The following is a 25197-nucleotide window of genomic DNA, read 5'->3' as shown; positions in this document are numbered from 1 at the left end:
TCAGGATTCGGACTTTGTTAAATTTATGAATGAACAGATTGATCTTTTTTTTACAATCAACTATACAGAGGATATTTCTGTGAACATTCTTTGGGATACTTTTAAAGCTTATATTCGTGGTCAGATTATCTCGTATTCTGCTGCTTTGAGGAAGAAGCTGAAGCAGGAGGAGTTGGTAATTGTGGACAAGATTAAGGAAATTGATAAGAAATATGTTACAGCTCCCTCTGAGGAGTTATATAAACAAAGAACTGAACTTCAAATGGAACACAGTTTATTACTTTCGTCCTCGATTATAAACCAATTAAAGAAAACAAGAAGTGAATTTTATGTACACAGTGACAAAATTGGCAAACTGTTGGCTAACCAATTGAAGTCTAACTATGCTAAATCTCAAATTAATCAGATTTATAATCAAAATGATCGACTGATACTTGATCATGCGGGGATTAATCAAACCTTCTTTGATTTTTATTCTTCCTTATATCAATCAGAGTCTCCTCGAGACTCTAAATATATGAATGATTTTTTAGATAACCTAGACTTCCCTGAGATTTCACAGGATATGTCTTCTATGCTAGATACTCCCATTACCACTGATGAGATTAAGAATGTTATTTCCTCTATGAACCTGGGGAAAGCTCCTGGCCCTGATGGGTTTACCGCAGAATTTTATAAATGTTTTGCACCTTCATTAATCCCTTGGTTCTGTAGGGTTTTCGAGGCTTCATTAACACTTGGTAAACTTCCCGAATCTTTCAATAGAGCGTCAATCTCTCTAATATTAAAGAAGGATAAAGATCCTGCTCAATGTGCATCTTACAGACCAATATCTTTATTAAATGTTGATTCTAAAATTTTTTCTAAGTTATTAGCAAACAGATTAGAAAAAGTACTTCCTTTTATTATTTCGGAAGACCAAACGGGTTTTATTAAAGGTCGTTACTCTTTTTATAACATTCGCACACTGTTAAATATTGTTTATACCCCCTCACAAAATGTTCCTGAGTGTGTTATCTCTTTAGATGTTGAGAAAGCTTTTGATAGAGTAGAATGGCCTTACTTATTTAAGGTGCTTGAAATGTTTAATTTTAGCTCGAAATTTATATCCTGGATCAAACTGTTATATCATTCTCCTGTGGCCTCGGTCCGTACTAACTCTTTAAGCTCACCTTTTTTCCTTCTTTTTCGAGGTACTCGACAAGGTTGTCCTCTTAGTCCTTTATTAATCGATATTGCATTAGAACCTCTTGCAATTGCCATTCGAGAATCTCCAAATATTACTGGGATAACTCGGGGCTTAAAGTCCCATAAAATATCACTCTATGCTGATGACTTACTTTTATATATTTCTAATCCTCAAAAATCCATCCCTGCTGTTTCAGAGTTATTAGCACAATTTAGTCTTTTTTCAGGTTATAAATTAAATCTCAGTAAGAGTGAACTTTTCCCGATTAATAAACAACTTCCCTTATATCATAACTTTCCGTTTAAATTGATTAATAATTATTTTTCATATCTTGGGATTAAAATTACTTGTAAACACAAAGATTTATTTAAGATTAACTTTTTACCCTTAATTGACCATATTACTCAACTTTCATCTAAATGGTTTCCTTTATATTTAACTTTGATTGGTCGTATTAATGCAGTTAAGATGTTTTTTCTGCCAAAATTTTTATATATATTTCAGGCATTACCGATTTTTGTTCCAAAATCTTTTTTTGATAAAGTTGACTCAAAAATTTCTTCATTTATTTGGCAAAATAAAAACCCAAGACTGGGTAAAATACATTTACAGAAAGCTAAGAGAGATGGAGGTTTAGCATTACCTAACTTTAGATTCTATTATTGGGCGATTAATATTCGACATATGAAATTTTGGTTACTTGACCAGGATATACTATCCATTCCCAAATGGGTAGCTTTGGAATTACAATCTGTTCAGGGCTATACACTTAGCTCTATTTTAGGTTCCTCTCTTCCTTTTGATTTGAAACGCCTCAAACAGGTATCTAACCCGACAGTTAAATATACCTTACGTATTTGGTTTCAATTCAGAAAATTTTTTTGATCTTAACCAATTTGGGCTAGCGATTCCTATTTTAGGTAACAATTTTTTCCTCCCTCTTTTACGGATCGTGCTTTTCAAATTTGGAAGACTAAGGGTATTTCACGGTTTTTGGATTTATTTTTAGATGGTTCCCTTATGTCTTTTGAACAATTATCTAATAAATATAATTTATCAAGAATACATTTTTTTAGATATCTACAAGTTAGAAATTTCCTAAGTACTATACTTTCTTCCTTTCCAATGCTTCCTCCTACATACATTTTAGATACTATAATTAACCTTAATCCATGTCAGAAAGGTGCATCAGTTATGATTTATAATATTATTATGAAACTTAGGAAAGTTCCATTTGATAAGATTAGGGTAGATTGGGAACAGGAATTGGGTTCTATCATTTCCGTGGATGACTGGGGGCAGATTTTACAATTAGTCAATACTTCCTCTATCTGTGCTAAACATTCCCTAATTCAATTTAAAGTTGTTCACAGAGCACATATGTCCAAAGATAAATTAGCTCACTTTTATTCTCATATTAATCCTTTTTGTGATAGATGTCCGGGGCAGATAGCCTCTTTAACTCATATGTTTTGGTCTTGTCCTACTCTGGAAACTTTTTGGAGAGACACTTTTAATATTATCTCAAAGGTATTGAATTTAGATATCTCTCCTCACCCTATTACTGCTATCTTTGGACTACCTAAAATTTCCAGTAATCTTTCTCCTTCAGCCGTAGAATGATTGCATTTCTTACTTTAATGGCGAAAAGATGTATCTTACAACATTGGAAAGAGCTTAATGCTCCAACCACCTTTTTTTGGTTTTCTCAGACGATATTATGCTTGAATTTAGAGAAAATTAGAAGTAATCTTTATGATTTCTCACTTAAATTTGAACAGACCTGGAGAGCTTTTATTCAATATTTTCATTTAATGTAATTTTTTTTCTCTTTTTTGCTCCGTATTTATATACCCTTCTTGTTTTTTTTTACTGTTTTTAATGAAGGTCGGGTTTGAGGACGTGATTTTAAGTTCTTTAACTCTACTTGGTTCCAAGTTAGCCCATTGCTTTGCTTTGCTTTTAGTTTAGTTGCACGATGGGTTTTTTTGGGGGGGGGGGTTTCCCTTTTCTCTATTCATATATATATATAAAAATTAGTATACTATTATGTTACCTTAGTATGTTATGTTTAAATTACATTGTTTGTATCACTTTTTTTTTCTGTATTAATATCTCCTCTAATTTTATTGTATTCTAACAGTGTATTAGTGCCTACATGGCTTACCTTTTTGTATACTTATTCAATAAAAAGATTTAAAAAGAAAGAAAGGTGAAATATTTAAGGGGAATCTGAGGAAAGCTTCAATCAGAGGGTGGTGCAAGTGTGGAATGAGGCACCAGTGGAAGTAGTACACATGGATTCAATGGCAATACTTAAGGGAAGTTTGGGTAGGTAAATGGATAAAAGAGGCTATAGTTTGGGTGCAGGTAGATGGAACTATGCAGAAGACCTGTCTGGCATTGGCTAGATGGGGCAAAGGAATACTTTTTTTGTGCCATGGTGTTCTGTAACTGAGGGGAAAAAAAACATCCTACAGGAATGCAACTCCATTTATAACATGGGACCCAATGGAGGAAAAAAAAGGGGGTTTGCATTGTAGAAATCGCAAAGTAAAGCACCTTCTAGGAATGCAACCCCTTCGTAACATGGGGGTCATTTGTATGCATTAGGCCACAAATGACCCAATACATCAGACTGGCTGTCACCCCACAATGCTGCATCATTGACACCTAGGCCAGTCACAACATTATGGAATTTTTGGCACTCACACCTGGAAGCAATAGGGAAGGGTGGAGAGGCAGAACAGGGTGCCTACCTTTCCCTGTCAGAATTCACATGGCTCCTTTGATTTAAAGCCGGTCTTAGTTTAATTCACTATGACCTATCAATGGCTTAGGGTAGCAGTCTTACCATTCTCCAACCTACTCAATACAACGTCTGAGACAATTCTTTTCAATGTTCAAAAATAACTAGTATTGTTTAATTTTTAATATTTTGACTAAATTGCGATGAGTTGCAGCCACAGAATACAAGACACCCTTTTGTTGAAATTTCAGACTCTTGCAACAGATACGGGAAAAAAAAATTGTGACACCAATCCCCTGAAGCCCTCCAATAAATCTTTTCCACATTCTTTAGCATAGCTGTGATCATTCCTAAAGTTTGGACACCAGACACGAGGAAATCTGCAGATGCTGGAAATTCAAGCAACACACACAAAATGCTGGTGGAACGCAGCAGGCCAGACAGCATCCATAGGAAGAAGCACAGTCGACGTTTCGGGCCAAGACCCTTCATCAGGACAAATTGAAAGAAGAGATAGTAAGAGATTTGAAAGTGGGAGGGGGAGATCCGAAATGATCGGAGAAGACAGGAGGGCGAGGGATAAAGCTAAGAGCTGGAAAGTTGATTGGCAAAAGGGATACAAGGCTGGAGAAGGGAGAGGATCATGGGACAGGAGGCCTAGGGAGAGAGAAATGGGGAGGGGAGCACCAGAGGAAGATGGAGAGCAGGCAAGGAGTGATTGTGAGAGGGACAGAGAGAGAAAAAGAGAGACAGGAAAAAAAAGGAAAAAGTAATAGATAAATAAAATTCCTCCCCTTCTTACCCCATCCCTTATTTATTTCCACAAAAGTCCATCCGTTTCATTACACTCCCTAGAACCCTACCATTCAAAAAGTACAAGTCTTACGATGGTGTGACTTGTCAAAATTCATCAACTCATACAGGATGCCAAAAGTGGACTGAGAGGTTAGGTGACAGGGTAGGAGTATGGAGGTAGAGGACAAAAGGATGAGGTGCAAGACTACAAAGTGGGAAAAGGAGATGGGGTATGGGGCATAGGGGTAATAGAAAACTAAGAAAAAAGAGCAAGGAACGAACTGTCTGACAGATAGAAAACTAATAATGAAGAGAACATGACAGCAACATGAACAAGCAGATGTGACACAAAGACACACAAAGGCCTAGGCACGATCTGGTTCAAACACCTGAATTTAGTTCCTTTGATTAAAAGCCGAGTGATGATTTGATCTATAAAAAGAAAACAGTGGGAACACGCAGCAGATCAAGTATTATCTGAAGTATGAGAAACAATTAATGTTTTAAGTCTTTTCACCTTTACCTTCATTTCCAGTTCTGATGAAGGCCCTTGCACCTGAAATAACTAAGTCTGCTTCTTTTTCCAAATATGTTGTCTTGTTTTATTGAGTATTTCAAGCATTTCCTGTTTTTTTATTTCAGATTTCCAGCATCTTCAAGTTTTCATTTTTCTTGATTTGTTAATGCATCTCTTCTCTGGCCATTGATTTGGCCTTGCTGGAATACTGGTTGAAGGACATTTCATTGCATATCACATGGTTCCCAATCTGATCTACTGCGGACTGATGTACTTCATATCACCATGAAACTAACTCTGGATTATCCTCATCAAGCTAGGCTCCCTACAGCCAGACCACTTGGAAAGTAACAATGTCAAACCAGGAATGCATAAGACTCAGACCAGCCTAAATGGCTCATCACTCCTCTAACCTTGCAGTAACTCACCTAGAGTATATTGCCTTGACTAAAAGGTGAATCTATGCAAGCTCCTTGATGGACCTCTTAGCCACTATTAATGTGATGAAGGGATACACAAGAGTCTACAATTAGTGGAACAGAAAATATCATGGCGCAGAAACAACGTACTTTACGTTCGTTTCACAGCTTCGTGGATGATGACAAATACATTCCAATACTTCCACAGTGATTGCTTCTTTTTTTATCCAGACTATCTATGATGCACTTAAATACAAGACTAATTCTTTAAATTAACCCCAATCTATTCTAGCAACATTCAGATGCTTTAGCATGATTTAATTATTACTTTTATTACAGCTTCTTTGGAGTTCATAACCTAAGAAGTACATTCACAAATGAAAGTTCATTCCAAAATGACTGAACTATATTTGTACTTACTATTCAAAGCCAAAGACTTCTGTAACACCACTAGTAAAACAAACTTATAAACACCACCACCAGAGTAACCAAGAAAACCACTGATGGTACACATTAAATGAAACAGGTACAGGCAAATTACAATTTACATCCTTTGAGATGCTTACGTCATTATAATAAGCTGAATCAGGCTGAATTGCTCGGAGGTCTCTGTGATCCCTCTGCCAAACTCGGTTCTAAAAATGAAAAAGGAAACAATCAGCAAATAACATTGCTCTGACACTCACTTGGCTGTTTAAGAGACAACAGTACTCTGATAATTGAGCTTACATATATAATAAAGAGCATTTAGTTTTGCAGTTACCACAGTATACAAGCAGCTATTTTGATTTTTCATCACTAACAGTGGTGAATGGCCCTATGTATACACTTACACACTGCCTCCAGATGAATAATTCTAGCGAGAACCAGATGCAGTACAAGAGGAAATGAAAAAGAAAATAGCATAATGAGACAAAAATAGCTATTGTCATAAAAGAGAATCCAAAGTCTACTGTAAGCACATAAATATTACGGAGTAAAGATACCTCATGCAGTAACTTATGATAACCATAAAAGCAGTACAACTGGACTGCTAAATTAATATTTTCTATTCATCTTTACCAAGGAAAAGGAAACTGGCAAAATCTCAGAAGGGAAAATAGATAAAATGCAAGTTGATGACCTAGGTTGATGGGAAAATGGGAGGGCGGGGGGTGGGTGGTTAATGATTTTCCAAGCCTTCCTTGATATACCTGAGGCATCAGAGAGCTGAAAAGTGCAAATGGTAATGTTCGAAAATCAGGTTTGAGAAACAATGAAGGAAAAGTTTAACTTGAACAAGTTTGAGCTAGTTGCTAAATAAAAGCTATTTAGAGGCAATCACATTTGGCTACCCTGATTGGATATTTTGTCGAGACTATTACACCCAGGTTAATTTATCAGCCATCTCCATGCACATCTCAACACTATAAATTAATGTCATGGTCTTACTGGAGAATGAATGATGAACAGCACACACAGTTGAAAGAAATTCATTAGATGACGCCTGCACGGTAGACATTAAAGTCGCTCGCACAAACCTCTAGATGGCAATACTGAGATTCATGGAAATACAGTAACAGCAAAAATATTCCCCAACAATGCAGACATCCCACCCTGCAAAAACTCATTTCCGGGAGGTAGCACCACCATTTCAGGGAGGTAGCACCCCCGCCCGCCACAACCCCATATCCCCACCCCCTCCCACAGTCGACCTCCAGGGTGTATGTAATACTTTGTTTAGTAATTTTGTCTAATCTGTAAACCAAGTTGGGTATATGCAGAAAACGTGACATTAAAATATGTACTTATATTATATTATCATGTTTATTCTATTACAACTTTAAGCAAGTCTACAGGGAGTTTAGCCTCATCAAGTGGGACATCAATAGTCTAGCTCCTTAGCAGCTAGCCAGCTAGTTTAAATAACGTTAGCTATGCTAATGAACGAAAGACACCTATTAAACTCAACTCAACATGTCTTTTACATTTTAACCCACAATGGGCAATAGAAAAGTCACTGTTGCCAACAGTGCGGCAAGCAACCGTCATATTTTTGAGGTCGACTGTAAAGCCCGCCCACAGAGAAAACTGATAGGTCTACTTAGCAGGGGTCCGCAATTGTTTTTGCACCGCAGACCGGTTTAATATTGACAATATTCTTGCAGACTGGCCAACCAGGGGCAGGGGTGTTAATCACAACCGGAATATAGGTGATAAGTCAATTGCATCATACCATTTTAAGTAACGTTTGGATACTAAACACACAGCGCATATTTTCCCCATATGAACATGTAAAATCATTGCAACACACTAATATTGCTGAATCAGTGGGAGCCTTGGGCTTGTTTTCCTGTAACGACACGGTCCCATCGAGGGGTGATGGGAAACATCAATACTCGAAGGGAGTTCCTTATGTCCAGTCTATTCCACAATTTAGGTTTTGTTGCATTCATTGCAGAAAACTCCGCTTCGCAGAGATACGTTGGAAATGGAAGCAATGTTTTCAGTGCTTTCGTGGCTATCTCAGGATATTCAGCCTTGTCTTTGATCCAGAATGCCGGCAGAGATGTTATGTCAAACATACTTTTCAGCCCACCGTCATTTGCAAGCTCGAGGAGTTGATCTTTTTCCCGCACTGACATGGATGATTCACCAGGGACGTTCACAAATGGGTCACGGACCCATTCCTTTGCATGTCTTGGGTCACTGATGACCTCGCGTGCGTGACAGGGAATGAGGAAAGGTGCAGCTGACTCATATCGTTTCATATCGCCAAATCATATCGTTCCCTCGCGGCCCGGTGGTCGGGGACCATTCGTAGCACAAAGAGAGACCAATCAGGATGCTTGCTCTCCCTCCCAAAAAAATCTATTTCCGGGATATTATATATAATTTCCAGGCGTCAGGGAACCACTATTGATATGCGGGAGACTCCCGGAACTTCTGGGAGAGGTGGGATGTCTGACAATGTTGTACCAAATGTTAATAAATGTGACATGGGTACACAATGCAAATATGTGGGTGGTATCATGCTTGGAAGTACATTGAACAGTGAAAAGAATGTCTAGCCAAGAGGGCAGATTTAATAGCGAGAACTATGAAGTTACATGTTCTGACTGAAAGAATAAAGTCAGGCTAAACAGCAGTTCCAAAAGATGTGCAGGAACAGAAGTGTATGTATTTTAACCCTTGAAAGTGGCAGGACATGTTGAGACAGTTAGCAATGTTTACGCAGTCTTTTCATTCATGAAGAAGCATGCTGAAGTCAGACAAGACTTTTGAGGTCACAAATGGGATATCATTTCCAAATCTCAGATACAAAGTTAAATGGGAAATGCAGGCAACACACATAAAAGTTGCTGGTGAACGCAGCAGGCCAGACTGCACCGCTTCCTAGAGATGCTGCCTGGCCTGCTGCGTTCACCAGCAACTTTTATGTGTGTTGCTTGAATTTCCAGCATCTGCAGAATTCCTGTTGTTTGGAAAATGCAGGGATGATTTTCCTTGGTGCAAAGTGGTTCACATTTAGACTGACGTATACTAGATCATAATTGCTTTTGAAAGGCTAAAACAATCAGTTCAAGAAAAACAGTTCCATTATCCGGACAGTTCAAAGAACAGGGAGTACAGATTTAGGGAAAAAGAATTCGTCGAGAGGAAGGAAAACTTTTACTTAACAGTTAAGATCTGGAATATACTGCTTGATGGAAAGAAAAATCACCATCTTCCAAAAAAAAACTGCATCGGCAGCTTTGGTCCAAGGCAATTGTTTTATTTAAAGGTGACAAAGACTCAATGCTCCAAATGGAATCATCCTGTGTCATAAATATCCTGATTCTATATGACAGATACCACTCCTCTGCTTACCAACTCCTGCGTTAATGACTTCATAAACAGATTTTCTAAGCTCTCGGTAAATAGGAGCACTGAAATTCAGAAGACAATGTCATTTTTCTTCTCTCATTGAGGTATAATCTCAAGATACCTGCTGTCTTGTCAGTACTTCAAATGTTAACTGGCTTGAGGCAAGAGGATGAGTGAATAATGAAGAGCAAGGATGAAACACTGAGTCAAATAATCTTTGTTATTCTTGAAATGCTGTACTTTCAAGGAGCACAAGCTATTACCTTTCAATGTCACACTGTTGTTTGTGAAAGCCAGTATAGAAATTGGCTGCTGCATTTCACATATTACAACAATAATACGTTTTAAAAATACATTAATGGTTGTATACTGACCAACACTAAACATGACAACCCACCTCAGAGTACTGAAATGTTACGTTTATCCAGTTATATGGATCAGAATGTTGGACAATATCTAGTAACATGAGGAAACGAATTGAAGCAGCAGAGATGTGGTTTTTGAGGAGGATGCAGAGAATATCATGGATGAAGCGAATATCTAAAGAGGATGTTCATGAACAGAGCAAGTACAAAAAGAAAAATAATGTATGAGATCATGAAAAGGCAATGTAACTTCATTGGACATGTGATTAGGAAAGAGGAGTTAGAATGCACAGTAATTATGGGAAAGATTGAAGGGAAGAAAGCAAAAGGAAGGCAAAGACAAATGATGATGGAGACAGCAGCCAGAGAACTGGAAATGAATACAAATGAATTGATCCATTTGACCTGAAACAAGAGTGTATGGGCCATGGCAGTCAAAGCTCAAACTGGGCATGGCACCTGATGATGATGATGAATGGTTGTAAAATTCCTTTCAACCATATGAACCCCTGAAAAGAGGTAGTAAACTGTCAGATACACCATATGTCAGAAGTGGCAGGCAGTTTGTGGCTTGAAAAAGCTGCCTTCCAGATCAGTCAACCTATTACATTCATTCACTGGGCTCAAAAATAAATGGTCATCTGGGTAAGCAGTAAGAGTTGCTTGTGTATTTGTGCCTGTACACCAAAGACCATCTTCAAAAGATACCTCAAACATATCTCAGTGAAATTATTAAAGTCAAAGGGATGGCAGGGCTTTAAGCGCCACTTGCACCATCACTTTTCTTAGCACAATAATACACTTAAAAGGTCTGCTTAGATTTGTGATTCAATCTGGTTCATCTGTGTGCTCTATCATTAAACTTGCAGGGATTGGCTGGGAAAGCGTTCTCATGCTTCTTTAATCCAATCACATAATTTGCAAAACGATGTTCAATGATCTGGAAATTGACATGGACTATCATTAAATAAATAACAAAACTTCAATTATTACAAAACCCAAATGATTCACTATTATCTTTAGGGAAGCTGCTCACTCCCATCTGGTCTAGTCGTTTTTCACTCCAGTGCTATGCCAAGTGGATGGACTAACGTAACCAGATATTCTTATACATCTTGACAATTAAGTGATTAAATCAATTGCTAACATTCTCACATAGCAGAAGCTTTTAGCCAATTCACTGTTCGTAAAAAGCCTCCAAAACATATTCTGGACACTTGTTCAATCTTCTCCGTACACATTCCCTAGGGATTGAAGATGACTTGTTTCATTCTAGTTTTATAGATTCTTGTGGGATAAGGCCAATATGGGAACTGCAGACACTTCCACAGATGAAGCAGGATGCACCTCATGGGAAATGCGGTTTGTGGGGTGATACAGTCCTTTTTTTTGTGTTCCCATGGGATTTCATTATTTCTTTAAACAATTATGGCCACAGCTCAAGGACAATATTACCACCTGTCCTTAAATGTCCTTCAAAAATTGACGGTGAACCACTGCATTCTTCACAAAGGCATTCCCACAGGCCCACTGAATAAGCAATTAGTACTTCAACCCAGCAAGAATAAAAGAACTGCAATATATTTCCAAGTCAGGCTGTTGAACTGGCGGGTGGTGGGGGTGGGTGGGGGGGAGGGGGGGGAGACATTGCAAACAGTGGTACTTACACATCTGCTGCCCTTGCCCTAAGTGCTAGAGGTTGAAGATTAGGTGGTCGTGTTGCAGAAGCACAGGTATATTGCTGCAATGAATTTATTAGATGGTAAGCACTGCAGTCACAATGTGCTAGGCTGACCTGTCCCTTCGTGGTCAGGGTAGGCCCAACACACTAACAACCAGGCCCCATATCACCATGAATTACAGTGGGTAACAACAGGCACCCATAGACTATTGGGTCCAGCAAGATACTTCTTCAGTGATTCACCAAAAAGCAGATGTCAGCAACAAAAGCAGAGTCGAGGAAGAAGTATAAGCAGGAGCGGTGACAAAGTTGGGGGAAATAAGGGGAAAACAAAAAAACAATTCCAAGAGAGGGCTATTTGTAGTTTTGTTAAAGCTTGTTGTCATAAAAACTGGTAAACAATATCCCCTACAAAGTAAAATATTTTCACCTTTTACTCTGTTGGCCAGTTAAATAATAACATGCAACTTCAGAGCATTTTTCTTCTTAAGAGTTCTATATAATGCAATTGTTGCTATCTTTGCATCAGTATACTTTGTACAAAAGAGGTATGAACTAACCAGATCAGCTTTAATCTGTCCCTCAGCTTGCTATTAATTGTAGTTTTCATTCGGCATAAAGGCACTTCGTCAGGGTAAAATGATTGTCACGTGTATTGAGGAATAGTGAAAAACTTGCCCTGCATACCTTCAATACAGATAAGTTCAAACAACTGTGAATTAAGTAAGGTAGTACAAGGTAAAATAGCGAAGTGCAGAATAAAAGCATTACAGTACAGAGAAAGTGCAGTGCAAACAGAGGTAGATTATGAGGTCTAGAGTCCACATATCATACTCGGGAAATATACAATAGAATTTATAACAGCAGGATAGAAGTTATCCTCGAGCCTGGTCATCCACCCGTTCAGTCTTTTCTATCTTCTGCCCTATGGGAGAGGAGCAGGAGAGAATGTCCAGAATGGGCGGGATGTTTGATCAAGCTGGCTGCTTTACTGAGGCAGTGAGAAGTGTAGACAGCACCCATGGAGGGAAATTTGGTTTCAATGACGTGCTGAGCTGTGTTCACAACTCTCCACAGTTCGTGATAATGGGCATAGCAGTTGCCAAACCAAGCCATACTGTACCCAGACAGGATGCTTTCTATGGTGCATTAATAAATATTGCTGAAGGTCAAGGGAGACATGCTAGAAATTACTAACTTACAGTAAAATGAATAAATACTGGAAATACTGCAAAGGTATAGTGAAGTAGTGTTCATGAGTTCACGGACTGTTCAAAAACCTGGTGACAGAGGGAAAGAACCCATAGCTACATTGGTTAAGTGTTTGTCTGCAGTTTCCTGTACCACCTTTATGATGGTAGTAATGAGGAGGAGGCGTAGTGGCATCAGTGCCAGACTTCGGGACGAAAGGTCCCGAGTTCGAATCCAGCCGACTCCCCTGCACGCTTTCCATCTGTGCTGGGTTATGAGCTGCTGATCTCTTTGGAAACTCACCCGGCAGTAGGCAATGGCAAACCACTGCTGTAACTTGCCTCGTACGCGGTTCCCCACTACATCCGAGAGGCGTGGAGGGAAATCGTCCGCTAACCAGAGAAACTGGATACGACGTACCTTTAATGAGGAGAGGCATGCACCGGGTGACGAGGCTTTTTAATGATGGATGCCACCTTCTTCACACACCACCTTTCAAAGATGTCCTTACAATACTGAAGTCCGACTTTACTCAACAATACTTAATTGCCCAGATGCTACAGAGATGAGTTCAGGCAAGGGAGATGCATCAAATGTAGACTTGTTTCATCGGTAGTCAAATTGCAGTGGGTCAAGTTGACTGGGAGACTGGAGTTAATGTGCGACAAGAGCAGCCTCCTGAAGCACTTCATGATGGTGAATCTCACAGCCACTAGGCAGTAATCATCAAGGCACATTACCTTGTATTACTGAGCAAACGGGATGATAGAGGTATTGGATCCAACTGTTTAATTGTTAATTTCTTTGCCGTTTAATAATTAATTGTCAGCTTGTATTTATATACAAGTAACTGCTTACTATGCTTCCTAATGGTCACAGTGTGTATATGTGGTGGTTCAATGTGTCCCCTACTGGTTACATATGTATGCTCCTGGAAGGTTCTTTTGGTGCTGCATTATTTGAATGGGGAGGAGATACCTCATTGTTTGTCACTTACCTACAAGTCTGAATGAAATGTTTCTCTTCTATGAGTATAAAAATAGCTGCATCACAAGATGGCGCCCTGTTAGTTCTTTCTGCTTCCATTTCCCTTTGCAGTGACCTCTATCACAGTCCATTTCAATTTTCCTTTGTTCTATCAATGCTTAATAAAACGATTGTAATGAACCAGTTTTGTGCCTCTTTCCTGACTTCTGAAAGAACCTTGAATTAAAAGATCAGAATCCAAGAGGTCTTCTTTAAATAGGTGGTAACTTCATATTGAAGAATGGAGAGGTAAAAAAATGCCTGCAAATAGCCCCACCAGCTGATCTGCACAGGATCCAGGACACCATCTAGGTAGATTCACTCTTGAAATCTCAGACCGAAATAGAGTGTCTGTTCAGGTACAGTTGCAAGAAAAAGTTTGTGAATCCTTTGCAATTCCCTGCTTTTCTGCATTAATCACTCATAAAAAATGGTCTGATCCTAATTTAGATCACAATAATAGACAAGTACAATCTGCCTAAACTAATAACACGAAAACAATTGTACTTTTCATGTTTTTGTTGAACATATTATTTAATCATTCAGTCCAGGCTGGAAAAACTAAGTGAACCCTTATATTTAATAACTGGTACAACCTCCTTCAGCAGCAATAACCTCCAACCAAATGTTTCCTGTAGCTGCCGATCAGAATTGCACAACGGCGAGGAGGAATTTAAGGCCATTCCTCCATACAAAACCGTTTAAGATCATCAATATTTCTGGGATACCTTGCATGAACAGCCCTCTTCAGATCATGCTACAACATCTCAATTGGTTTAAGGTCTGGACTCTGACTTAGCCATGCCAAAACACAATTCTCTTCTTTTTAAAGCATTCTGTTGATTTACTCGTGACAATGGAAGCTTTGTGACTGTTATCAATTCTATCCATACTATCCTTTGGCCTTAACAGTCACACACTTAGAGATACTGATTGCAATGCTTCATCTGTAATCCCAGAAACAGTCGGGTTTACCGTAGAAACGTTACAATCAGTTTCTGTAAGTACATAACTGGTAAGGCCAAAAGATAGTATGGACAGATTTACTATTGTGTTTCAGATCATCGTTCTGTTGTATCATCCAACTTCTATTAAGCTTCAGGTGACGGACTACTACCCTGACATTTTCCTGTAAAATGTCTTGATACAATTTTGAATTAATTGTTCCCTCAACAATTGCAAGCGGTCCAGGCCCTGAAGTAGCACAGCAGCCCCAAACCACGATGCTCCTTCCACCATACTTCACAGTTGGGATGAGGGGCTGATGTGCAGTGTCCTTTTCCTCCAAACATAGCAGGGTGCATTTCTGCCAAAAAGTTCAACTTTTGTCTCACCTGTCAAAAGAATATTGTCCCAGAATTCTTGTGAAACATCCAGGTGGTCTTTTGCAAAGTTGAGACGTGCAGCAATGTTTTTTCTTAAGATAGCAGTAGTTTCCTCCTTGATGTCCTTCCATGAACACCGTTCTTGTTCAGTGTTTTTCTTAGTGTTATTTTTTCTTATAGTCTTATGGGTTATTAGTTTAGGCATATTGTGTATGTCTATTATTGTTACCTCAACGAAGATCAGACCACATTTTATGAGTAATCAATGCAGAAAACCAGGTAATTGCAAAGGGTTCACAAACTTGTTCTTGCAACTGTACATCAGAGACCATCAGGATAGGTGGTGGCGTTCCAATCCCCTTCTATTCAAAACATGCACTATTGTATTATAATAATCACCCAATATTGTACAGGTTATTGGGCAAATGCTTAGGCTAGTGTATCCAAAGTTGATCAGGCAGCTTGACAATGTCAAGCTTCAAGTGTTTTAAGAACTGCATTTATCTCAAGAAAGACAACTGTAAATCACCGTCCTGATTAGGTCCATGTGGATGAAAAGCTTTGGAGAGTCCAGATTTGTAGCTTGTTGATGAATACTGATTACCATGACATGGATGGTGGGACTTGGCAATGGAGAATTGCTGGAACATTAAAGGGATAGGCTGAGACAATCTCTTGTTGGAGACTGTCATTAGCTGGCTTTTATTATGTGTCCATATCTGAAGTTGCCCAGCGCTTGAAGCACTCCAGCCACCCAAGGACACTCAAACATAAGTGAAATACATGCAACTGTCAATCATCTCCACCTCTAATCATTGATAAAGGGAAGATAAATACCACATCTCTGCTGATGTGCATTGGAATGTCTGCCTTTCTTGTGTTTGAGTAACTTGGCCAACCATTTCAGAGGTTATAATAATTTAAATCACCCACTTTAAGTCCCAGTAAATTTTGTGCAGAACCACAACAGTTCCGAATTGTTGTAGCACAGATATGTACTGGCTCCAAACGAGCAATCTAGTCAGCCCCTTTCCTCATCTTCTCTCCAGAGTCTTGCAAATTCTCATTTCAGATATTTATGCAACCCTCGAGCAGTTCAATTTAAGTTTACCTCCTTCACTCAGCCTGCAGTGCATTCTAGATGCTAAGCACCTACTCTGGTTCTTTTAGCAAATATTTCGTTGATCCCTTTTCTAATGCGATCAATTTCTTTATAACTTTTCCAACTTTTATATTAAATACCTCTCCACCTCAAAGCCCCCATTCTTCCAAGGAAAATATCACAGTTCTGCCAGTCTCTGAACCTGAGGTTATTCTGTTCAGTCTCTTACACTCTCTCTAAAACTTCTGCATCTTTCCTAATGTGTGCCATCCAGAAATGGATGTAACATGCCACTTTCTCATTTAGCATTCAGAATGTAGTCCCCGTGATGGACAGCAGGGACATAACCTTGCCCTCATGCTAGCACTGTCTGTGAATCTCACCAGGATGGAGAAGCGCTGCTTGTAAGTCAGTCATGGCAGAAGGCTAGACGTGAGACTCATAATTGCACCCTGGCCAGCAATGTGTATATTATCAGTATTAGAAATGGGTGTTCCATCTGCTGACAGTTGGGATGCTAGTTTGTCTCATCACATTCTGTTGTACGTGATGCAAGCCGTTGATTTCCTTTCTTTGTTTCACTTCATTTCACAGCGACCTTGCTATTACAAGTTTAATGACCATTGTTAAGCATAATATGGTACAATCTCCAAATTGATGAGATTAAAGTGGCATATAACAATGACAGACTGAACAAGGGGAAAAATGTCTAGTGTCCTGAGCTTTATTAAGAAATATCTGTTTTGCAACAGATTACAAGTGTACACTAAGAAACCTTATCAAATCAAATTGGAAGTTCATACATTTCTCCCATTCCCTCCTAGACTTTTAACTCAGTGTCCTAACTGGTTCTTCATTTGCTTAGACTCCATGGCAACTTCATCCCTGAAGACTGATGCAAAGTACTCATTCAGTACCTCAACGATAACTTCAATCTTCATGAGTAAACTTCTGATCGGTCCATTTTATACTCTTACAATCCATTTCCTGTTTACTTTCACATCGGATTCTTTTGGATTCCTTTTTATAATTCTTGCCGTTGTCTCATGCTTTCATTTCCTTCCTCACTTCCATTTTGAAGCAGGTTTTCACTTGTGTTAAGAAGATTACATATAACATTTCACTCTCGTTGCATTTCACACAATATTGCAGAACACTTTTTACAACTGTTTCTAAGTTGGAGAAAATAAAGTGAACTTTATTATGCATTTATCTTGTGCTCAATGATAACTTATGATGAGTCAGGTAAATGCTCTTAAATTCAAGCTTTATTCTGCTAGTGCTGGAAACATGATGTTAAGTGAAATTGTTTGGTCTCCTGGTACTGCAATCTTTTTTTGTAGAGAAAAATTCGGATTGGAAGGTAAAATAAAAAACTGAAATTTCCCTTACATTAACTAAAAGTGGTTGTTTTTCTACTCTTCCCAGGAGGAAACCGATTACAACATATCATTTCTTTTGAGAGGGGGCTAACCAGTCAACTAAAAATTCCGCCTTCTGCTCAAAATGCCACCTTAGAGCACTTGATGTTTATGCGCAACTACAAGATGAGTGTTTATTCTGAGGTCATTTGCAGCAACTATTTGCCACTTAAATCATTCATGTCCAACTGAAGTCAAAACTGACAATTGTAAAAGTATTCAGATCCATGCTGAATATATACCAAACTTTTTCAATAATAAGAGACCTGAAAATTTGGATAGCAAATCCAGCACTGCAGACATACTCAAACTATGAGGTGATAATGCACCAGTATTCAATGTTGCAATGTTCAGCAACCTATTGATTAGTTGCAGATTTAAGGCTAATCCTAATTGAGCAATCTTAGACCAGCTCCAGTACCACTATGAAAAGGATAGGATAGTCAACAGCAAATACTGTGCAATGTGAATATTAGAAATTATTTAGGATAGATTTTAAGGGGAGAAGGCAAAAGACCTCAGATGACAAGTCAGGTAACAAGTTCAAATAGGGTTAGAAAATGAATGTGGACCTTCAGGAGACCATAAAATTTACCCAAAAATCAGGTGATGTCAAGTTCAAAGTACATTTATTATCGAAGTATGTAAACTATATACAATCTTGATATTCATCTTACAGGCAGTCACAAAAAAAAGAGCTCATTACAAAAGACCGTCAAATATCCAATGTGCAAAAAAAACCCAGCAAATTGTGTAAACAATAAGTAGGCAAATAACATTCTGAACTGAAGCTCATGAAAGTGAGTTCACAACCACAAAGACAGTCATCGCTGCAGCCAGTCCAGGAGCTCTTTAGTTGCAAGCCACAGCCTCAGTACAACACAGACAAGTAAACCTCACTGAGCAGCGAGCTGAACACCAGCCTGTCCCTCGCCTCCTCAGGCACCGATAGCCCGACCTTTTCAATCTGGCCTGGCACTTAAATCAGCCAATCATCGGGTTAATCTTCACTCTCAGGCCCAGCCACTCGACTTGGTCCGTATGTGACCTTTCCAATCTGGCCTGGGCCCTGTCGCCTTGGCTCCACTGCTTCGAATCAGCTCCAAGTCCACTCTAGCAGTGGCCACGTTCCTTGTTCTCAGGCCCAAGCCCCGTTGTCTCAATTCAGCCCATCCACGCCGTGCCGCAACCATCCTGCGCCTTCAAGACATCAGCTCACACCACAAAAACGCCAGATTGCACAGGCAGGTCAAAAGCTCAACTCCGAAAGGGAACTTACAGGCTATTGCTTGCAGTGATTGTTCTCTAGAAAAAGTAATATGATTTAAGTAGTTAGTAGAGTTGTCTCCTACCAGTTGGACGTCGCTTTGTTTCACCAGCGCCATCTTAAACTGGAGGGTTAATACTAACAACCAGGGATAATCATCTCAAAATCATTAATTCACCTAAAATCGACTCTCTCATCTCTCCCCCAGTCTCTGATTATCTTTCCAGCAGTACAAAAGAACCATCACAACACCTCTAACTTTTTCATTCTGGCAGTCTATCTACCCCCCTCCCCATTCAATATAGGTTCAGTTGACCAAATTATGTACATATGAGGCCATATTTGCAAACTAGTGGGTTTTCCAGTCATTAAACAAAAGTATTTAAACTATGATTTCAAATTTCCCAAAGACTACATTCCAGTAAGAAATAAAAACCCTGAAGTGAACAACAGCATCAAGGACTAATAATATTGCCATCATGAGCTTAACCCAAAGGATTCAAAGACAGCATCAAGTAAACAAATATTAAGTGGAAGACATGGATGAGAGTAATTTAGCAAAATATACAAATGCTTAAATTGGTCCTACAACTATGCAAAAGTGGCATTTGTTTGAAATCTAGGCCCATTAAAAGGCAATATCACGAGAATAGAGTGCCAAAAGTTAAATATTTGCTTGGTTTGCAGCAAAATGCACAACTGAAGGTGGTCACATTGAGTTTACAGTAAAATAAGAACTTGTGCAAAATGAAAGCAAGAAAAATATATTTTTAAAGCGATTGCCTGTATGCTACTAGAAAAACTTGAATATGCTGGTTTGTTAAATGTAGGTAAAGGAAAAACCAAGATAATATGGGGGTTAAAAGACAAACTTCTTTTATATAAACAGTTGTCATCTGAAATTTATTGACTTCTGAGCTATGGACACATGCTGCAGAATTGCCTCAAACCAGAGTGACCTCTTGGCTGGAGGTTCCTTTAAAATAAAACACATACCATGGAAGTTAAACACTACTATTATGTGAAACTACATTTCCAAATGATATCTCCTTCCCATTCCACATAGCTCAAACTCTAACCAGTGAGCATTGACAGTTATGAGGTGGTAATTTAAAAAGGCACAACTTGCATGTGTCAGCTCTTCAGCAATAATCAGTTAATCCCCAACCATTTGTCCATTGCCCAACTTTGTTACTCTGCTGTACACAAAATGAACTTTTCAAGAACATACCCAATGCTCTTTTCAAAGTTACAAATACATTCTTCTGGTTATTTTGTCAAATATTTCAAATCCTTTCCAAAGCTCCCAGATTTACAGAATTTGCTGGTTGAGGTTTTCAAAGTGAGTTTAAAGATGTGATTTAATTTTATATTATTGAGTAGCAGAAAGATACCTTTTAGTTTTTTGCACCTGCTATATCATTCATTAAGATCTTGGCTGATCATCTCCTTCTTTTCTAATTTCCTGCATTTAACCCCATAATCTCCCATTAAATTTTGCAAATGCACTCTGGACAAACTATTTATTGAATTGTGACTTGAAAAAAAATCACTGAACCTCTGCAGACCCCCAGGGTAGAGAACTTCAAAGATTATAACCAACTAGGTAAAAGAAGTAAAAAAGGAGGGAGAGAGAAACCGGGGAATTATAGGCCGGTTAGCCTAACGTCGGTGGTGGGGAAACTGCTGGAGTCAGTTATCAAGGATGTGATAACAGCACATTTGGAAAGCGGTGAAATGATCGGACAAAGTCAGCATGGATTTGTGAAAGGAAAATCATGTCTGACGAATCTCATAGAATTTTTTGAGGATGTAACTAGTAGAGTGGATAGGGGAGAACCAGTGGATGTGGTATATTTGGATTTTCAAAAGGCTTTTGACAAGGTCCCACACAGGAGATTAGTGTGCAAACTTAAAGCACACAGTATTGGGGGTAAGGTTTTGGTGTGGGTGGAGAATTGGTTAGCAGACAGGAAGCAAAGAGTGGGAATAAACGGGACCTTTTCAGAATGGCAGGCGGTGACTAGTGGGGTACCGCAAGGCTCAGTGCTGGGACCCCAGTTGTTTACAATATATATTAATGACTTGGATGAGGGAATTAAATGCAGCATCTCCAAGTTTACAGATGACACAAAGCTGGGTGGCAGTGTTAGCAGTGAGGAGGATGCTAAGAGGATGCAGGGTGACTTGGATAGGTTGGGTGAGTGGGCAAACTCATGGCAGATGCAATTTAATGTGGATAAATGTGAAGTTATCCACTTTGGTGGCAAAAATAGGAAAACAGATTATTATCTGAATGGTGGCCGATTAGGAAAAGGGGAGGTGCAACGAGACCTGGGTGTCATTATACACCAGTCATTGAAAGTGGGCATGCAGGTACAGCAGGCGGTGAAAAAGGCGAACGGTATGCTGGCATTTATAGCGAGAGGATTCGAGTACAGGAGCAGGGAGGTACTACTGCAGTTGTACAAGGCCTTGGTGAGACCACACCTGGAGTATTGTGTGCAGTTTTGGTCCCCTAATCTGAGGAAAGACATCTTTGCCATAGAGGGAGTACAAAGAAGGTTCACCAGATTGATTCCTGGGATGGCAGGTCTTTCATATGAAGAAAGACTGGATGAACTGGGCTTGTACTCGTTGGAATTTAGAAGATTGAGGGGGGATCTGATTGAAACGTATAAGATCCTAAAGGGATTGGACAGGCTAGATGCGGGAAGATTGTTCCCGATGTTGGGGAGGTCTAGAACGAGGGGTCACAGTTTGAGGATAGAGGGGAAGCCTTTTAGGACCGAGGTTAGGAAAAACTTCTTCACACAGAGAGTGGTGAATCTGTGGAATTCTCTGCCACAGCAAACTGTTGAGGCCAGTTCATTAGCTATGTTTAAAAGGAAGTTAGATATGGCCCTTGTGGCTACAGGGGTCAGGGGGTATGGAGGGAAGGCTGGGTTCTGAGTTGGATGATCAGCCATGATCATAATAAATGGCGGTGCAGGCTCGAAGGGCCGAATGGCCTACTCCTGCACCTATTTTCTATGTTTCTATGTTTCTAAGTATTACTTCCTCTGCTCCAAAAGCCCAAATTCTTATTTTGAGACTATGAATCCTCATACAGCCAGAAAAAGTATCAACTCTTCATCTACCGGATGGAGCCAGTGAATAAGGCTACCAAGGGCAACATCCACAAGATGGGTGACGAAGCAACTCCTTTCACATCTTTTTATTTCAGATGTGGTTCTGCTAAGGTTGAGAGACTGTTATCTACATTCTGGCGGTGTTTTTGACACTTTGCTATCTCCAAGATGCTGCGAGCAAAGCGTGCAGCATGGATGCCAAGAAGCCTGGAGACAGGACACGAGTCCACGATTGACTCCATCTCTCATTGATCTCACTGATTAAAGTGCTGAGGAAGACTGAAATCATCGAAGCAGATGCTAATGTAGGTGTTCAGCACCATCTACCAGCCTCTCACTTGCTGCAGCTGGAGGAAGACAGTCTCTCTTGCTGCTACCGAGGCAAGGTTCTTGCATTCAATTGATCTCTCTCTCTCCCTCAATGTTGTTGGAAATGGTGCCAGAGTAAGGTTTAATCAACAGCAGTTTATAAATTGGACTCAAATTGATGTTATGTGTTCTATTTTTTGGTTGTTATTTTTGGACAATTTATGAAATGGGAGGCCTGCAAATAATGAACACTGAGCTGAACTGAAATATGCCTTCTGATTTTGTGCTTAATATTCTGTGTTTTTGTTTTTTTTTTGGTTGCCATCCGTGCAATGTGTTTTTTTTGCGCATGGTGGTGGGGGGGAAGAATTCAATATTTTTCTTTTATTTGTTCCATGATCGCTCTTTGTTTCATGGCTGTCTGTGGGAAGGCAAATCTCAGGATTGTAAACCATATACATACTTTGAATCCTTTGATCTCCATGAAGCCTACAATAATTTTGTCGGATTCAATAAGATTACCTTTCATTCTTCAAAAATCCCCTCCTTTGACAAATCTTCGTTTCTACCATGGACTTTGTTACCTGCTGTACTCACAAACTCAGTGCAACTGGAATTTTAACCACATCTTGCTCATGTTGGTTGGAAGAAGAATATTCTTATTCAGGTCTAGATATTGGACAGCAAGTCTGACAGTGAAGTCACTAAAATTGGTGCAGGTACAGCTGGTATCATCAGTATACACATAAAAATGGATTATTTTCAGTCAATGTTGCCAGAATACGGTACTGGGGTAAGGAACAGGAGATAGCACCAAAGCCAACAGTTGAGAAGAAAATTGACCATTGCAGAATTCTATGAGCATATGGATGAGTTTGCACGCAGATATAACTCCAGTACTATCAATTGTGTCAATGAGATACACTGAACGATGACAACAGGGTAAATACTGACAAAGGTTGCAGATAGTTCGAAAAGTAAAAGGAGGGAGTTATCACAATCATTAAGATAACAAATAAAGTCTAGGAAAGTGGGTTCAGAGGAGGATGAGGGGAGCAAAGAACAAAAGTCTGTATTAGACATGAAAGTAAGAATGATTATACAGTAAAAAAAAGTTGAAAATGGAAGAGAAAAATTACAATAATGAGATAATGGGGAAAATAAAATCTCTCAAAAACTACATAAATGACCATAAGAGTACTGGGCACCTACTGCAAGGTGAACAACGTTTCTGACCTGAAGTTAATGACGTCTACACCATATCCAGAAGACCAAAAAGCTCCTAATTTTTAAAAACTGAGATGTCCTATGTTTTGCTGAGCATCACTGAAAGTAACACAAAAGGTTGAGAACATGGCCAGTAAAATCAAGGTTTGAACTACAGCTCCAGGCTAAATAGCATTTTACAAATAAATCATCAATTTCCCTAAAATGAAGCTCATGGACCTGGTCTGCCATGAAGACTAACCAGTGTACTTTCCACAATGATTGCCGAGCACCAGGGGAAGCAAGTGTTAGGAACAACAGGAAGGCAAAGCACAGTACCAAATGAGAAACTGTTTCTTTAGAATGAAGGGAAGAATGTTTCGGAAGATGTATTTAGTGGCATATGTTTTGGAAGTACCAGAGAATGACTCTCTGTACGTGGAGGCAGTGGAAGGGAAGATAAGGAAAATGGCAACCCAATAAAAAGACATGTTTCTGCATACTGTTGACCAAAGTGATAATGGGATATTGCAATGTCACAGGAAAACAGGGCTAAAGCAGAATATCAGCATGATCTTGGTGAACAGAGAAGATGGATGAACCATCCTGCTCCTATTTCTAACGTACCCCTGCACCAGTGCATAAAGTCAGCAGTACTGGAAAGGTATGAGAGATAATACATGAACAGAATGGAGCTCTGATGTACCTCATGAAAAGTATGACATTAGATGCATGCATTAATAATAATTTCATTTGATGGAGTGATCGGATTCAAAGAAAAATTAAGTGCAACAGACAGAAATATGGTGCAGTGACCAAATCGACATTCATTTAAAGGAGAAAAACTCCCTTTGCATCCTGCTAAAAATGGAGACTTTACTGGAACTAGATATTCTTAAGAATACAGCCAGCAAGAAAACTAGGTGGAAGATGCTGAACTGCAGATATAACTTTGAAGACAAGAGACGCGAAAAAAAAGTTGAAATGGTAGTATTTATCATGAGATATGAACCTTAAAGACATACACCTCCCAGAGGCAGTCCTGTTTGTTTATGGGTTGGTGGGGGTGAGGGGGGGGGGGGGAGTTGATGATTCAAAGCTGAATGTTCAGGGTTGCGAGGAGTTTGAATGTTGTTGAAAGCAGTTCTCCGGGTAAGTTAATTCACATTACTGCACCCATCACAGAAAAACAGACAGGTTTGCCAAACAGCAATGGATTATTTTCTCCACAAACTTAATGATAATGTTAAAACTCACTCTGTGAGGTTAAGAGTGTTGCACATTAGGATGAATGAATTTAACAGAGTAGAGAAAATGAAATAAATCACAACCGTTCTGATGAAAGCTCACTGAACTGAAACAATAATCATTTCTGTCAACCAATGCTAATTGAGCTGTTGAGAATTTCCTTCACCTTTATTTCAGATTCCTATTCTTTGTAGTTTAGGAGTAAGAGATTGAAATAGTGGCAGAAGTCATCATGAATGCAAAGGCAACAGATGTGCAGCTGACACTGAGGCAAGTTCAAAATTCAATGAGGTGGAGATATAAGATGTTCTATGCTGAGGACCGATCGATCTCTCTAGAGAACATCAGAAATAAAAATGGCAGGAGGAGAAGATGGCAACACACAGCCTCTCTGGTGAAATTATATCATA

General features: G+C 39.2%; 1 protein-coding gene across 2 annotated transcripts in view; it reads right to left on the bottom strand.

The window, feature by feature from the left end:
* The window catches only part of wdr33 (WD repeat domain 33), a 158762-nt gene that overhangs the window by 116363 nt on the left and 17202 nt on the right, over positions 1-25197 (bottom strand). For both annotated transcript variants that reach the window (XM_063046180.1, XM_063046181.1), the window contains exon 3: positions 6236-6304. In XM_063046180.1, the coding sequence (XP_062902250.1) occupies positions 6236-6304 (69 nt within the window). The remainder of the gene's footprint in view (positions 1-6235; positions 6305-25197) is intronic.

The sequence above is a fragment of the Mobula hypostoma genome, chromosome 4 (genome assembly GCF_963921235.1).
Source record: "Mobula hypostoma chromosome 4, sMobHyp1.1, whole genome shotgun sequence".
Classification (NCBI taxonomy): Eukaryota; Metazoa; Chordata; class Chondrichthyes; order Myliobatiformes; family Myliobatidae; genus Mobula; species Mobula hypostoma.
The sequence above is the reverse complement of the archived record's forward strand: the minus strand, read 5'-3'. Positions and strand labels throughout refer to the sequence as shown.